Source organism: Notamacropus eugenii, chromosome 6 (genome assembly GCF_028372415.1).
Source record: "Notamacropus eugenii isolate mMacEug1 chromosome 6, mMacEug1.pri_v2, whole genome shotgun sequence".
NCBI classification, from domain to species: Eukaryota; Metazoa; Chordata; class Mammalia; order Diprotodontia; family Macropodidae; genus Notamacropus; species Notamacropus eugenii.
The window spans coordinates 102,383,673-102,401,396 of record NC_092877.1 but is presented as its reverse complement, the minus strand read 5'-3'; the positions used below and the strand labels follow the sequence as shown (position 1 = coordinate 102,401,396).

General features: G+C 35.9%; 1 protein-coding gene across 1 annotated transcript; it reads left to right on the top strand.

Annotated features, from left to right (window-relative positions):
- The first annotated feature begins 988 nt into the window (after positions 1-988).
- CNGA1 (cyclic nucleotide gated channel subunit alpha 1) lies at positions 989-16,726 on the top strand. Its single transcript, XM_072619274.1, has 8 exons — positions 989-1,106; positions 2,545-2,658; positions 5,982-6,044; positions 8,461-8,502; positions 8,598-8,708; positions 12,883-12,990; positions 14,343-14,449; positions 15,223-16,726. The coding sequence occupies exons 1-8, from the start codon at positions 991-993 to the stop codon at positions 16,635-16,637; spliced, it is 2,076 nt and encodes a 691-aa protein (XP_072475375.1). The 5' UTR covers positions 989-990; the 3' UTR covers positions 16,638-16,726.
- The last annotated feature ends 998 nt before the right edge of the window (positions 16,727-17,724 follow it).

The following is a 17,724-nucleotide window of genomic DNA, read 5'->3' as shown; positions in this document are numbered from 1 at the left end:
GCATGAATATTGTCTGTTTTCGATCAAAAGGACTTTGAAAGTGGAATCTTTTCCCAATTAGCTTACTTCATACAGCATCACATAGACAGGCAGTGTGGAATTGTGAAAAAAAAAAGCCAACTAAATTTAGATTTAGAAAATCTATGTATCCTTCAATTCATTAAACTTTTCTGAACTTCTCTTTAGAGGAATCTAAATAGGAATAGTGATTTTTGCCCTGTGTATGTCAGAGGGATGTTAGCAGGATCAAACAAGATTAGCTACCTAGAAATTATTTGTAAATTATAAGTGCCTTATCATTATGAAGTTTTTTGGATGGAGATGAAAAGCTAAATGGAATCTTAGAAATGCAACAACAGAATTATTCTGTCTTATTATTATTGGGTAAACCCAGAACCAGGTTATCTTCAGCATCTTCCTAGGAGAACCATTTGGGAATGGCCAACCACACTGGTATCTATAAAAGAAGGTTCTTGGGACTTTGGGCAAAGCTATGCTAGTGATTTGTTTGAAAAGGTTCACTGTAACTACTTTTATTTATTATAATAGTAGAATGAAAGTTTTTATGGTGAGGGTAAGTCCATAATTAAGGTTAATTTTAGCATCTTTGGAATACTTTTTTCAGAAAAATCACTATTTACAATTCAGAAACTAAGAGTATTAAATATTCAGATGTGATATAGTAACAGGTAGATTATTAATAATGTCCATGAAAAATAGATATCCTTCTTTGTTACTGATGCCTCTTTTTAAAATATATTTTAAATTAACAAGCATTTATTTTCTCCATCTCCCTCCTCCCCATCTACTTAAAAAAAAAAAGAAAAAAGAAAACTCATGTAACATATTTGCATAGTCAAGCAAAATAATTTTCTATATTGGTCATGTCCAAAAATGTATGAGTTAACTAGTTATTTATTCTTCAGCCATATGAAGAGCTATAAAAATATAATCTAGTCCCTAATGATACTTCTTTCATCAGATACTAAAATGTTAACCATGAAGAGGAATGTGGTCAGCACTCAGCACTCATATGTGAACATCCCCAAGGTGATTGCTCAAGACACCGAAAAGGAAATAAGAAGGATAGAAAATGGAGGTTGCAGGTAACTACAAGCTAATCATGTTTAACAGTGCTCTTTGCCTTAAATTTGTTCAATTTAATCTTGGTACTTTATCACTGTTCCAAATGGAAGATCTTTTTTACACTTTATAAGAGCCTATCAGTGTCAGCCGGTTTCCAGTCAATAGGCAAGGTCTATTGCCTCTAGATTATTTGTGACCTAGACAGACAGTATGTATATTTCTGAAAGGACACAGTCAAGGGCACTGAAAATGCAATACCTCCAATAAATGGTTGAAGAAAGAATGTCATCTGAGAGGTACATGACTCAAAATAAAAAGGAGAGCTAAGCATGTGTGAAAACACCGGACACCCAGTGGACAGCCTATATGTTCTGTTGTCATCTTTGCAATGTCAAAAGATGTAGAAGAAATCCTCCAGTATGTTGGATGGATTCCCCCATGGAAGATTTAAGGGAAGACATAGCTAAGATGGCTGAGGTCTGATGGGTTGTAATCTGTATTATTGAATGGAAGGGGCCCCATTAATGAGAAGCATTATGTGAAGTAATAGGGCATCTATTTTTTTTAATGTGGTATAAAATCCCTTTTAGATTAAGCAGTGAGTGGATAGAAGGTACTCTCCGTTTTATATCCAGTTAGACTGTGCTACTCAACAGCATGAGTCAAGACACAATAGCCCAGATATCACATTTTTTGATGGGTAAACATTACTATTCCCCCCCCTCCCCAAATCTGTTATTTTTAAAATTAATTTATTTGTTTTCAGTTTTTAACAATCACTTCCATAAGTTTTAAGTTTTCTCCTCCTCCCTCCCCAAGATGACATACAATCCTATATGGATTCTACACATACATTCTTATTAAACACATTTTCACATTAGTCATGTTGTATAGAAGAATTGAAACCAGTGGGAGAAACCATGAGAAAAACCAAACCAAAATAAAACATAGCACAAGAGAAAATAGTTGGCTGCATTCTGCATTCTGATTCCATAGTTCTTTCTCTGGATGTGGATGGCATTTTGCATCATAAACATTACTATTATATCCAAAACACTGACCTATTGAAGATCTAATCTTATAGCTTCTTCTTTTGTTTTTTTACTGGCATGTAATAGAGCAAAAACTCTTCACCTATATATATATATATATATATATATATATATATATATATATATATATATATATATATATATATATACACACACACACACACACACACACACATAATGTGTATATGTATATTTATACACACATATACACATACATGTACATAATACACAAGTATAATATATGTCTCACTAAATATCAGTGGAAATTGTTGGGTTATGTTAGTGTGTACGAACTGGTAGGATAGGAATGGGAGAATCAGAGAGCCCACAAAGGGTCAAGTTACCCCATATATGTAATTTTTTAATGCGTTAGACTAATACTTCTCTGTATGCTGTTGGAATGTAGTTCGCTCTCTGACAATGATGATGACAGTGCCTCTATCATGGAGCATGGAAACCTCCACGGTGGGGATGCTTTCCGAAATAACTCCCATGCAAAGGAAGGAATATCCTCACAGAGGTGAGTGAGGTAATTTACACGTATCTCTTAAAGGATAAGTCAAAATCTCACCACCTACACAGCATAGCCTGGACCAATTCTCACAATGGGCCACTGTGCAGAGTCTCCATGGTAGACTGTTTGCTTGCTGTTCCCTACCATGAGGGTCCTAGAAAATTGCTAATGTCTCATTGTTTCTTAGTACAATCTGGACATAGTCCAAGAACTTGAATTGTACCTTGAAGATTTCTTGTTTTTGACTTTCAAAATCGTAAAGGAATTGTGGCATGAGAGGGGAAATATTATTTTCCCTTAAATCCTAGCTATTTTCCAACATACCTTATTGCCTAGGAAATAGCACCGGTTAGTAATGATAGCTGGAAGCTACAATTATTTGTGTTGCAGTAGAGGATGACCAGGGATACTTCAAGGAATGAAGGAAATCAGTATTTATTAAGTACCTACTATGTGCCAGGCATTGTGCTAAATGTTTCACAAATTTAGTTCATTTGATCCTCACAACAATCCTGTGAGGTAGATGCTATTATTATCCCCATTTTATAGCTGAGCAAACTAAGGCAAGTAAAAGTTAAATGACTTGCCCAGAATCACACAGCTACCAAGTGTCTGAGATCATATTTGAACTGCAATCTTCCTGACTCCAGGGTCCAGTGTTCTATCCACTGGGCCACCTAACTGTCCAAGGGAGTTGTGTAGTGGAAGCTGTATGTGAGTAAAGGGAAAATATACAGAACTGGAGGCAAATAGGTTATGTAGAATGATGGATGGCATGACCCATGGGTAGGTTACCTATGGTAGAGTGGTCACTAAAGCACTCTTCATTGAATTTGTTACATTGTGAGAATACAAATATGTGACTAGGAAGACGAGGATAGTGTGGTATAGGGGATAAAGTCCTAGAGAGACCTAAGTTTAAAACTTTCATAGCCTGGTCCCCTCCTACCTTTTCTGTTTCTTTACCTTACTCTCCCAGATATACTCTTTGATCCAGTGACATTGGCCTCCTAGTTATTCCAGGAACAAAGAGATTTTTTCACTCTAGGCATTCTTCCTCGCTGTCCCCCTTGCCTGAAACTCTCTCCCTCCTCTGCTCCAACTTCTAATATCTCTGAATTCTTGTAAGTCCCAATTAAAGTCCCCCTTTCTACAGGAAGCCTTCCCTCTGTTAATTAATACCTATGTGTCCTGTATATAGCTTGCTTTGTATGTATTTATTTGCGTGTTGTCTCCCCCATGAGATGGTAAGTTCCTTGAGGGCAGATAATGTCTTTTGCCTCTTTTTGTATCATCAGCACTTAGCACAATGTCTGCTGAGTAGAAGGTACTTAATAAAATGTATATTGATTGACTGATAAACCTGCTTCTGACTATTAGTTGTGTGACTATGGACTCAATCAGTTATCTGGCAGAAACTTCCTATTTTATAAATGAGGAAACTGAGGCCTAGAAAGGTTGCGATTTTCCCATAGTCATGGAGATAGTAAGTGACAAAGTTGAGATCTGAACCTAGGCCCGCTCGGGACTTCTATGAACCTCAGTTCCCTCATCTGTAAAATGGGATTAAAAAATGCCCAGAGTTTCTGTTGTAAGGATAAATTAAATAATATATGTAAAGGTTTTTATAAGTATTTTTATATTTATGTTCATATATTTTATATTTATTATATTTTATAAATATTATTTTATTATATTTATTATTATACTATATATGTTATATAAAGTATATAAATATAAATATAATATAAATTATTATATATTATATAAATATTACATATTTATATAAAGTATTTTTATATATATTTTTCTCTTTCTCTCTTTTCTCTTCCTTTGTTCTCCATTTATTTCCTTTTTTTTTTTCTCTCTCCTGCCTATTCAAGCCTAACAGTAGGACCCAGTGATATTCATAGATGACTTTTCCTTGCTGGTGGCATTGGGGTCAACCTATCCAGAACTAGATGTAATCCACCTCTAAAGGTGTTGAGCACTAATGTGTTAATCAGTCAAGGCATATTTAATTACTTCTTTTGTACAGGCTCCCCCCTTTTCTTACCAGCTCCTGTCTCATCTGAGGCTCAGAATTTAAAAAAGTTAGTATGAATTTTATAAATAATAACAAATTCAAACATTTCTATATGCAAATAGCAGAAAAGAGTATTTTGCATGAAATCATGACTTATATAAACCTTACTTTTATATATGTTTATAGTATACTTAGCATGAGAGTACTCATGTTACTGAGTCTCATTTTGTACTTCCTTCTGTTTTCCTCTGTATATTTTTAAATATTCCACTGGTGCTCCTTCCTTTTCTTTTTTAAAACATCATCCTTACCTTATGATTCTCCCCCAATATGTACTACTATTCCACCCTCACACACACCAGTGAAAACTGTCTCTTGTAACAAATGAGTCAAGGAGTACCAGTTCACACCCTGGTGATGTCTGAAGATGTAAATCTCATTCTACATTCATTACTCTGATGCCAAGAGGTGGGAAACATGCTTCATCATCAGTCTTCTAGAGCAGGGATGAGTCATTGTATCAACCAGAATTGTTAAGTCTCCCTAAGTTGCTTTCCTTTGCAATATCTGTAAATTGCTTTCCTCATTCTGCTCGCTTCACTCCGCATCAGATCACCCAAGTCTTCCCAAGAATCTCTGAATCTGTCCCTTTTGTCATTTCTTACTACACAATAATAGTATTTGATTCGTGTCAGAGCCCATAATTTAGTCCATCAGTTCCCAGTTGATGGACACCCACTTTGCTTCCCATTCTTTGCTTCTATTACTATTTTTATACGCATTGGTCTTCTATCTCGTTGGGGTATATTGATTTCTTTTAGGGAATCACTGGACCAAAAGGAATGCAGTTGTTCCAAGTTGTTCTTTCCAGAATGTATGGACCAATTCATAGTTTCACCAGCACATAAGTGTGGGGAAAAGGATTTTTATTCAATGGACATAACAAGCAGAGTCTTAAGTAGGAAGGGGCTTTGCCCAGGAGGGACATCAGAGGTTGGGAGGAGTTGCTACTTCCTTTCAGTAGTGACTGTTCTGGCTCCCCTCACTGGGCCACCTGAGAGAGCCACCTTCCCTCCAGACCTTTCAAGGGGCAAAGGTGAGGGACTCTCTGAATGACTGGCTGTCTCCCACACTGCACCAACCCTTCTGCACAGAACTTGTTCCAGGTGCAGTTTGCACGAATTACAATTCTGGTAGTGAGGATTTATAAAAGTCAGGGTCTTTTCTCTGAAACTACTGTATTGGTCTTTATAATTACGTAGATGGTTACTATGGTATATTCATTATACTTTCCTGTTTCTAGGAGTCAGTACCTCTCTGGTGCCATTGCACTCTTCAACATTAACAACAGCAGCAATAAAGACCAGTAAGTACTTTGTTTTCACTGAATGAAAATAACAGCTGTTCCTTGAAGACATGCATTGATCAGTTAAAGACACATCTGAACCAGTTATGTATGGGGATCCCTTTAAGCAAGCATGATCTTTTGAATATAAAGGGGAGCAGATTTATTTTCTATCTCCTATAGTGCACAGTGGGATCTGGTGAACAGTATAAGTAAATCATTTGTTGTTTGTTTTTTTTTATTTTAATTTTTCCACTTAATAGTATTTTATTTTTTCCAATTATATGTAAAGATAGTTTTCAACATTCACTTTTTTAAGATTTTGAGTTCCAATTTTTTTTCTCCTCCTTTCCCCAAGCTGGCAAGCAGTCTGATGTAGTTTATCTATGTACAATCATATTAAACATATTTCCACAATTAGTCATGTTGTGAAAGAAGAGTCAGAATAAAAGGGAAAAACCATGAGAAAAGTCATTTGTTTAGCTCTACCATGGAAAAACCCAAATGATTTTTACATTTGCTATAAAATTGTCCTTTGCTTGGGAGGGCAATATCCCTAAAAGTGATTCAGATCAACATGTCTGGATGAGGCTGATTGTCCTTAGATTAGCGTAATCTGGCTGTGGGAAGAGGGGAACAAGCTGGGGTTGTTTTATCTTCTGAGGTACTACCTAAGCTGTTGGATTTCACCTGTGGTTGTTTATGTTTATGTTCACCTGTAGTCATTTAAAATATTATTTACTTGTTTGTTTATTTGTTTTGCTGTATTTAACAAAGTCTCTTAAAGTCCCTCTCTCAGTAGGAGAGGATTCTGTGCAAATGGGGGCCCTTATGAAGCTATCTAGGTGTATAATAGATTGTAGAAAATATCCTTGATTCCATTAAGAATCTTGAGCATTCTGTGGTAGCTTGTGTTTGATCTCCTGAAGGGTTTGTTTGGGTCCTTTGCTTAGCATGAAACATAGAACTAAGAAAAACTATAGTAAGTTAAAATTATCTTCATTCTGTTCAGATCTTTTACACTGTCCTAATTCTCCCTTCAGACCCTTTCCATTCCCATCTTAGGTAACCAGAGCCCTCATGTTGCCCCACTGCTGGGAAGCATCCCAAGTTCAGAAACCTTCCTCTTCTTGTATTATTCCTTTAACCCTGTAGGAATGTGGAGACCTCCTCAGGAATCATAGGACCATAAATTTATAGTTGGAAGGGATCTTAGAGGCCTTCAAGCCCACCTCAACCCTTCATTTTACAGACAATAAAACTAAGACTAATCCATATGCTTGTCCTGGGTCATGGTGAAAAGTAGTAGGAGTGGGTTTTCAGGTTTGAAACTCTGAGACTGACTTAGCAAACACTTCATGAAAATAGGAGATGGCAGCATTTCATATTGCCTCCTGCTGAATTCACTGCTCTTTGGAAATTCCATGTTTCCTCTGGTCTAGTCATAGCTCCATTTCCCCTGTTGCTGCTGGTTTCCACCTTTGAATCCCTGCTGAAACCACCACACTTCTCTAGGATCAGTCAGTCCTTCCTTCCCTCTGCCCTACTCTGGTTACAGTGTCAGTGCCAAGGGAGCAGGTGTGCAGCCACAGAATCATCTTGCCCCACCAGGACTCACAGTTTCTCCAATTTTCACTGTATAAACCAGGATATCTAGCCTTTCTACTCCTAGTACTATGGAAGGAGTGGAGTGGAATGACTGATTTGGTGTACTTTTTCCAACAAAGGCCATGAAGATAGGCTAGAAGTCCAGGACAAATATGTAGGTTTTCATGCAAAGTTCCCTCTGTGTCATGTGATTTAAGCAGGTCACATGGAACTATTAATGGGTGAGAAAGATGTTCCCATTCCATTAAAAATATATTAATTCCATTAAAAATACATTAGCAGTATAATCCTCATCTCTCTCTTTATGATCAAAAACTGAATGTAAACCCTGTTACTCATGCAATAGGCCTTTCCTCAACCTGCTAAACCTTATGCTCACCTAATATGGCCTTTGAAAACTCAGGGTCATCTCCACTCTATAATGAAGCATTGGAGGAAAACATCTGTAGGGTTTCCCTATCTTTGAATAATAAAGATAGCCTTGCTAGTAATTATTTTTTTCTTCAATGATTGGTTTAGTTTATATTGAGTTTATATTTTAAATCAGTATGTCCTTTTTTACTTAGATTTACAAAATTTACTGTGTTTGGAACTATTCTGTCTTGACTTTTCCCACATTTTTATGCCTTTTTAATTTATTTTTCCTAATCATACATCTATAACTATAGTTTTTATTTTTCTCCCCTTGTTGATTTCTGGTTGAATTCTTCTTTGGGAGAACACCTTTCCAAAGTCTATGGAAATGGGAATGGGTTGATAAGGAAGAAAGTTAAAATGGTTTAGGACTGAATGTGATTTGAACATGTGACATATATTGTTTCTTTCTTAGAGGGGTGAAAGAGGAAAAGAAAAAGAAAAAAGAAAAGAAAAAGTAAGTTTCTCATTGACCAAAATATTTGATATGAGATTTTCCAGCAGACAGAGCTTCTTATATTTTAATGCTATTACATGTGATCCATTTTCTAGCAAATCTAGTGATAAAAAGGAGAAGAAAAAGAATAAGGAAAAAGAGAAAGAAAAAGAAAAAGAGAATGAGAAGAAAAAGAAAGATGATCAAAATAAAGATAAGAAAGAAAAGTGAGTATGCGTTGTTAATATGGAGATCAATGACACTCTGTTCTCATGAGAATGTGATGGATGCCTATTAGAAGTGACAGTGTGGTATAATTCAAAGAACACTGGACTTGAAGTTAGATTTGGATTTACTTACTTATTGACTTTGATCTAGTTAGTCACCTAATTTCCTGAGCATCAGTTTCCTTATCTGTAACATAAGGATAATAGCATTGAACAAAGACAATTTTATCATAGTTTTTGTATCCCTGGGGTCTAACCAATTCTTGGCACATAGTAAGCGCTTAAAAACTGCTTGTTAGTGGATTGATTGTGTCAAACTGGCAGTTTGGTTAAAAGAGGCAAACAATATTTAAGGGAATATTGTTTATTCCCTTAAAGCTAGTGGTTACATGATCATGGAGCCAGAGGCAAATTTCTGACTGACTGGTACAAGAATGACCAAGTTTAAATATACTTTATTGTGAGAAAGGAATTTTCTTAGTTGAATAAGTTGTAAATACAGTGAGACAAGACAATTTAACAAAGTAGTGTCAGTTGGAATTCATGATCCCAGGGTATCTGCCACTCTGGTTGCAGGTATCCTGTCATAAACAGCAAATTTGAAACTGCTGACACAGAAAAGGGCATTTTTAGAGCAAAACAAAACAGTATGATTGATCAGTTCAGGCTTTGACCCTTATTAAAAGTCCAAAAATTATGTTAAATATTATCGGTTGGTTAGACTATCTACATTACAGGGTTGTTGGGAGAAACCCTTCTGTAAACGATTAAAGGCTATGTAAATATGAAATATTCTTTTCAGATACAAATAGGCCAATGCAATAGATTAAAGAATCCTACCTTAGTAAAAAGGTTAAATAAATGTTAATTGAAGTTAAGCTCAGCTACAATATTTTAAATATTTTTACTCTTGTTTTTCTGTCTTTGAAACAAGCAGCCTCAGTTGTTTTACAGATTTATTTTCTCTAAGCGTTAACAGTTTTTGAGTGGAGATAATGTTCCAACCCATTTTCTTACTAGAAGAGATCTTGGTCCTGAGAAGAGTCAAATTATAGCCTCCTACTATAGTTTCTTTTATATGACACAATTATTCATTTATTTCATTAATTTTTCTTGAGAGTCCATAAGGTTCTAGGTACTTTATGGAAAATATTTGAAATAAAAACAGCTAGTTGAATATAGTTTTCCTAATGTTGGATATCAGAACAAGTGACATCATACAACCTCCAGAAGTACCCATTTCCAAAGAGGCAGCTGGTATGGTACAGTGGTTAGAGCATTGGGCCAAGAATTTACCTCTGCTTCAGTTTCCTCAGCTGTAAAATGGGGAGAAAATAGTACCTACCTTACAGGGTTGTTATGAGTATTAAATGAGATAATAATTATTAAAAACACCTAGCATATAGTAGGCATTATATAAATGCTTATTTCCTTCCTTCTTCTTCTGTGTACTTGAAAGCTGTAATTTGGACTAAATCACACAATACTAAGTTTTCCTTTCCAAAAGCACCTTTTCTTTTCTTTTTCCCTCCCTCCTTCTTTTCCTTCTTCCTCTCCTTCTTTCCCCTTCTTTTTTCTTCCTTCCTTCCTCCTTTCCTTTTCCCTTTCTCTTTCTTTCTTCCTTTCCCTTTCTTTCTTCTTTTCCTTTTCCCTTTCTCTTTCTCTTTCCCTTTCTCCCTTCCCCTTTCTCTTTCTTTCCCTTTCTCTTTCTTTCTTCCTTTCCCTTACTCTTTCTTTCTTTCCCTTTCTCTTTCTTTCTTCCTTCCTTTCCCTTTTTCCCCTTTCTCTTTCTTTCTTTCCCTTTCCCTTTCTCTTTCTTTCTTCCTTTCCCTTTCTTTCTTTCCCTTTCTCTTTCTTTCTTCCTTCCTTTCCCTTTCTCTTTATTTCTTTCTCCTTTACCCTTTCTATTTCTTTCTTTTTTTCTTCCTTTCCCTTTCTCTTTCTTCCTTTCCCTTTCCCTTTCCTTCCTTCCATCTGTTTATCTTCTTTTCCTTTAGGTAAGTATAAGATGGTGTTGTTGATATTCAGTTATGTCCAAGTCTTCGTGATCCCATGGATCATAGCATGCTAATACTCTCCATGAGGTTTTCTTGGCAAAGATGCTGGAGTAGTTTGCTGTTTCCTTCTCTAGTGGAGTAAGGCAGAGGTCAAGTGACTTACCCAGAGTTACCGAGCTAGTAAGTGTCTGAGGCTGGATTTGAACTCATCTCTTCCTGACTGCCAGCCCAGCACTCTACCCACTAAACTACCCAGCTGCCTAAGTGTAAAGGTACATTGTCCCTATAAAATACTGCTCCATTCAGAAGGAACAGTTTAATGATTAAAATGCAGAAAAAAGTATTCCATGGGCAAGAAAAGGGTTATACCAACTATTAAGATATTCTTGGTATTACAGAGGACCATTTTGATTCCAAAAAGGAGTAGGAAAAGAATGTTTTAATAAAAGCACAGTTTTCGGAAATTTGAGCAGTTTAGGACAAAAAAAATGAAGTATAGTATAAATATAAAGACTGAAATGAATGATGTAGAATGATGCATTGCTTATATGTGAATAGTTTATTTAAGAGGCTACAACATGAGATGTTGGATTATATCGAGGAGTTATACCTGCAGGGGATTATGGTACTTTGGCTCATTTGCTCATAACTGACGACTAGAGGGAAAATCTGGGGGTAGGGGGAATGGGGAGGGAGAGAGAGACCATATATAACTCTTGGGAGACAAGTATGATTTTTAAAAGACTATTAATCTCACAGGGGAAATTTGGGGTGTTGTTACCTTTTAAATGAAAAGTAAATCACTGTTAAGAGATTCTCATTTAAGTCACTGAAAGGAGACAAACCTAAGGGAGGAACCTGATGTAAAAATCTAAGGGAAAAAATTGAAATACTTCAAGGGGCTAAAAAGTTGCTCTATCAGATTCCATGGCCGGAATCCTTCAGCTAAGTGATTTCTGATTGATGGGAGAGAACTGATTGTATTAGCCAAGAGTTCCAATAAATTATTACCTGGCAGCACCATCTAGCCCTGGGCAGAAGTAAAGCATTTCATAAAGTGCCCTTTGTTCTCTGCTGCCACCTATAGTTGAGAAAGACAAGCAGCAGGAATGGTTGGCTTTTTAGCGTTTTTTGTTTGCCTTATTTAAAGAATCATCTTGTGCTGTTTCCGTGAGCTCTATTCTGACTGGACAAGGAAGCACCTGGGTCAGTGAATGACTGGTGGAGTTGGTTTGTATAGACAGAGATAACCAGTCTGACAAGTTTTGAAGTTCTCTGACTTGAAAGGGAAATTCTGTTCATATTAAGAAGTAACATTTTCTAAATGTCTTCCTAAGGGTGATTATAAAGTTAAAAGAAAAGTTATGTTTGAGCATAGAAGAAAAGAGAATTTGCCCAGCCAAAAAGTGGTAGAACCAAGAGAAGAGCAGTAAACAGAAAGCTAGTTTCCGGTGGGGCAGATGTTCCTAAATGGACCAATGGAATCAAAGAATTGTGAGTTACTTGACAAAAACATATGGGTTTTCTTCCTTCGTGTTTCCCTGGTAGGTTTCAGTGAGTGCTCACTTGCTCCCACAGAGACCAAATACATCAGTGGGAGATTGTGACCTAGGTTTACATGTGGATTGTGTTGTATGGTGTTATTGATATATTTGCTTTAACATGTATCTATTACATTTCTCTTATCTTACTTCTACATAAAGTATTTAAGGTTTAAATTTAATTATTGTGTTTGGTTATACATCTGAATGTATTGTATTGAATCTGGTTTGTGTAAAAAAAAGCACATTGTTAGAGGCTCATGGGTGACAGCAGAATGTTCCCTCAACATGTTTACCTCTAGGATCGCTGGGGAGTTTGCTTTGTAGTGAATGGAATCCAGACCTGCCAGAGTGAGGTTAGGAAAAAGCAAACCCACTCAGAGTTAGTTGCTGCTGACATACCCCAAGTGAGGGGGATATCTGTTGCATTTTGAATGTCTACATTAAGAGTGACACTTGTGGCTATTGCCATTACACAATTAACTTACCTGTCGCAAAAATTCTCAGCTGAACTACTTAAATCTTGACTATTCATTTTAATTAATTATGAACAATGGACATAATTGTTTTTCATTTGTAAAATAAATTTATATTTGTTTCTCACTAACATTCCCTTTATTTTTCATTATCATTTAGTGAGAAGAAGGAAATTATGGTTATTGATCCAGCGGGAAACACATATTACAACTGGCTGTTTTGTATTACTTTGCCTGTGATGTACAACTGGACCATGATCATTGCAAGGTGCCTAGCTATTATGATAGATCTCATTCTCTTCTGCCTTCTCTCATAATACGCTAAGCCCTAATACCAAGAGGTCAGAAGATTCCTTCTTCTTTCCAACTCAAAAGAAAGATTGCAAATTTTCTATCCCAATACTTTGTTCAACGTCAAGGATACACACTTCAGTGTCCAGAGCTACTTTGACACTGAGATAGAGTTTCTTTTTTTTTTTTTTTAAGACAATAGTTCAGGTATACGATTAACATTAATTATTGGTGCCAGGCCTTTAAAAATGTTGCACTTTTCTGGTTACTGCAGGAAAATGCTAGAAAGAGTGACAAAGTATAAATTATAAAACTTTAATAAAGTATCTAGGATAGTTTGACATAGATTCAAAGAATAAACAAATTGGAAGGTACCTGACAACTCACCAGATCCAGTTTAGTGTATTTAGGTAGATTAATGTCTAAAACCTCCAAGCAGAAGGCTGTCTATTTTCTTGAAGCTTTTCAAGGAGAGAGATCCCCCCTCCCCAAGTTCTACTGACAGTCTGTTTTAGGATTATATTAACCTGATGATCAAGATGCTCTCTCTTGTATTTATCTAAAAATCTCATGCCTTAATTGAAGCTGACTTCTTCTTATTTGGTTTTTTAAATGTTTTTTTTTCCTATTTGAGGCAGCATAGTGTGGTTCCCAACAGCTGCTGAACCACAAATTTATTGCAAGGGGATTATTGAGTGGCCATGTGATACACTCCCAGCCTTGACATTTTCTACTTATATAAACTTGGGCAAGTTATTAATCCTCTCTGAGACTCAGTTCCTCTATCTGTAAAAATGAAAGTGTTGAACTAGATAATGTCTAAGGTCCCTTCAAGTTCTAGGTCCCTTGATATGATCTCATCTATAGGGGGAGAAGATTGATGACCTTGAAGGTTCCTTCCAATTCTTAATCTCCTAGTCTGCTTGCAATAATAATAATTATACCTAGCAATTCTTTACAGTTCTAAGATTTACAAAGTCATCATGACAATTCTGGGAGGTTAAGTGCTATTAGTATGATCCCTATTTTGCAGATGAGGAAACCAAAGCAGATAGAGGTTAAGTGCTTTGCCCAGGTTATACAGTTAATAAGTGTCTGAGGTCATATCTGAACTCAGGTCTTCCTGTCTCTAGTTCCAGTACTCTATCCACTGCACTACCTTGTCATCTCATTAAAATATGCCTCAAATTAAATGCTCTATGAATCAGACTTCAACTTAGACTAGCATTTCTAATATAAGTACAAATTAGTAAAGCTTTTGCTCTGTTCCCATTTTAGCTTATACACACATACACACACGTTTTACTTACAATAACTCTTCTGTTACAGAGCATGCTTTGAGGAACTTCAGTCGAATTACTTAGAATATTGGATTGTTTGTGATTACTTATCGGATGCAATCTATCTTCTTGATATGTTTGTACGAACGAGAACAGGTAAATATGTTGCGTTGTCTTTTAAACTGTACCCTTTTTATACCATAATGTGAAACCTCTCAATGCAAATAACACCAAATAAGCCGATAAACCAATACTCGAGGGAAGGAAAGCAGAGTTAAAGGCATAGCCATACTATGTAGAAACCATGAGTTTATTTACTTACTTATTTTGCTTAGACTCAGCAAGTTTGCTGCTGTGTATGTAAAATGCAGAAATGATTTTCCTCCATATTTCCCCTACCATCCTAGCTTATATTAGACCCGAGGTAAAAATTTCCTACTCATTTTTTTCCACAAAGTGAGAATAGTTCTGCGGATTTTGAAGGTATCTTGGTTCATCTTAGGAGAAGGCATGAGAATGGCTTCTCTGTAGAAGAGAAAAAACATTGCTTATAAAGAAGCACATGAATATGACCAAGACTCACCATATTTTGCCTAATATGCCTTACTTCTGTTATCTCTTTCCTTCCAATTTTTCTGTTTTGATTGTCCCATTTCTTGCTTATCTTAGTTATTTCTTCTTGCTAATAGACTTTTCCACCTTTATGTATCTCTTATATATATTTTTCTCTTTTAAAAAATATCAAGTGAAAATTAAATTAAAAAATACCAGTGATAAGATAATTACATAACTACTTGTCCATTTATCTCTGGAATATTTTATACTAATAAAGATGTATTTATTTTAAATTCAGTCTTGCCTTTGACCATAGTATATAATATTCTGTTATAGAGGGAGAAACAATGTATTGATTTGGCATTATATTTTAGGTTACCTGGAACAAGGATTATTGGTGAAAGAAGAGGCTAAACTCATAGACAAATATAAATCACATTTGCAATTTAAACTTGATGTTCTCTCAATGGTACCAACTGATCTGCTGCTTTTACAATTGGGATGGAACTATCCAGAGGTAAGATTAAACCGATTACTCAGGATATCACGTATGTTTGAATTCTTCCAACGGACAGAAACGAGGACAAACTATCCAAACATCTTTAGGATTTCTAACCTTGTCATGTATATTGTGATTATCATCCACTGGAATGCATGTGTATACTTTTCCATTTCTAAGGCCGTTGGATTTGGGAATGATACATGGGTCTATCCTGATGTTAATGACCCTGAATTTGGTCGTCTGGCTAGAAAGTATGTTTACAGTCTCTACTGGTCGACTTTGACCTTAACAACCATTGGTGAAACTCCACCTCCTGTTTTGGACTCTGAGTATGTCTTTGTGGTGGTTGACTTCTTGATTGGAGTGTTAATTTTTGCTACTATCGTCGGTAATATCGGCTCCATGATTTCCAATATGAATGCAGCCAGAGCAGAGTTTCAAGCAAGAATTGATGCTATAAAACAGTATATGCATTTTCGAAATGTAAGCAAAGATATGGAAAAGAGGGTTATCAAGTGGTTTGACTACTTATGGACAAACAAAAAAACAGTAGATGAAAGGGAAGTCTTGAAATATCTACCAGATAAACTAAGGGCAGAGATTGCCATCAGTGTTCACCTAGACACATTAAAGAAGGTACGTATTTTTGCTGATTGTGAAGCTGGACTATTGGTGGAACTGGTGCTAAAGTTACAGCCTCAGGTCTACAGTCCTGGTGATTACATCTGCAAAAAAGGAGATATTGGACGGGAGATGTACATTATCAAAGAAGGGAAACTGGCTGTGGTAGCTGATGATGGGATCACACAATTTGTGGTCTTGAGTGATGGTAGTTACTTTGGGGAGATTAGCATTCTTAACATTAAAGGTAGCAAAGCTGGGAACCGAAGAACAGCCAATATTAAAAGTATTGGCTACTCAGATCTCTTCTGTCTTTCAAAAGATGATCTCATGGAAGCTCTGACTGAATACCCAGATGCTAAATGCATGCTAGAAGAGAAAGGCAAACAAATCTTGATGAAGGATGGACTGTTGGACTTAAATATTGCAAATGCAGGAAGTGATCCTAAGGACCTAGAAGAGAAGGTGACACGAATGGAGGGATCCGTAGATCTCTTACAAACAAGGTTTGCCAGGATTCTGGCTGAGTATGAATCGATGCAGCAGAAGTTGAAGCAAAGGCTAACTAAAGTTGAGAGATTCTTGAAACCATTAATTGAAACTGAGTTCTCAGATATTGAAGCACTAGAAACAGAGAGTGCACCCACAGAGTCTACACAGGAATGAAATGATGTGAGATGACAGGGACCATTAACTGGACTTTGTGAGTTGCTTGGGTAATAAGAATCCAAGGCAAATGTGAAATATCTATTCAGCAGTCCTACAAAGCTGTCTTTTCATACTGGGAAAGTATATATATATATATATATATATATATATATGAAACAATGGGAAACTGACTTGGATTCAGTAAAGGAAATATGCTTTGATGAATCCTACAATAATCATCACTGAAATGGAAATACAGTTGTGGAGTATTCTGAATATAGTCACCATGTCATGAAGTTTTCTTGCTGGATACTATGTAAACATGCAAGCCAATTAATTTATCAGCACACATATCTTCTGATTACTTCTATATACCATCCTCTGTGTGGATATAGTAAACTTTCTGTTATCTGGGATTGTTGAGTAAAGAGCTATTAATTAAGGAGTGATTAAATATTCTGGCAATTGAGAGTTACAATCATGGATTACCAGTTTTAAAAGGAGTTAGAATATGATAAAATACATTTAATACTAAAACAATATTGAGCGTGATTTAATCTTTCTTTATGATTCAAAAGGCACTTCAGGATCCTACAGTGCCTCTGGGCCATTGAGATAAGTACAAATTAACATTGTATTGGAGAATTATAGAAGTGCTGGTTAGTTGGGATTTCTGACTGGTAGAATATCTAATGAATGAGTAGCACTTTGTTTTGCATCTCTCAAATACTTAACGAGTATTATTGTTTATGGTAGTTATCTGTGTTTGTGTCTTATTTCCTTACTAGGCTGTAAGCTCCATGGGGGCAGTCTAAATTTTGTATCTGTGTGCCATGCACGTAATAGATGCTTAATAAACATGTGTTGATTTGAATAAATCAGCTTTTTTTGCATGTGTTTTTGTCTTTGAGATTCATAAAAAGTTGTCTAACCTATCTAGAATAAATTAGTTTATTTTTGGGTTCAATTCATCTTAAACTCCTCTTAGGAAAAGTACTATAAAAGTTTGTCAGCTAAAGCTTTAGAGGCATTCTTAACAAAATTGTGAAATTCAGATAGTATGCTAGTATCTAGCCCAGGAAGAAACTTTAGAAAGTATAGTAAT

Coding starts and splice junctions, on each gene's coding strand:
- CNGA1 (XM_072619274.1), top strand. CDS start 991: ATGTTAACCATGAAGAGGAATGTGGTCAGCACTCAGCACTCATATGTG. Junction 1,107..2,544: donor ATAGAAAATGGAGGTTGCAG/GTAACTACAAGC, acceptor GTTGGAATGTAG/TTCGCTCTCTGACAATGATG. Junction 8,503..8,597: donor AAGAAAAAAGAAAAGAAAAA/GTAAGTTTCTCA, acceptor TCCATTTTCTAG/CAAATCTAGTGATAAAAAGG.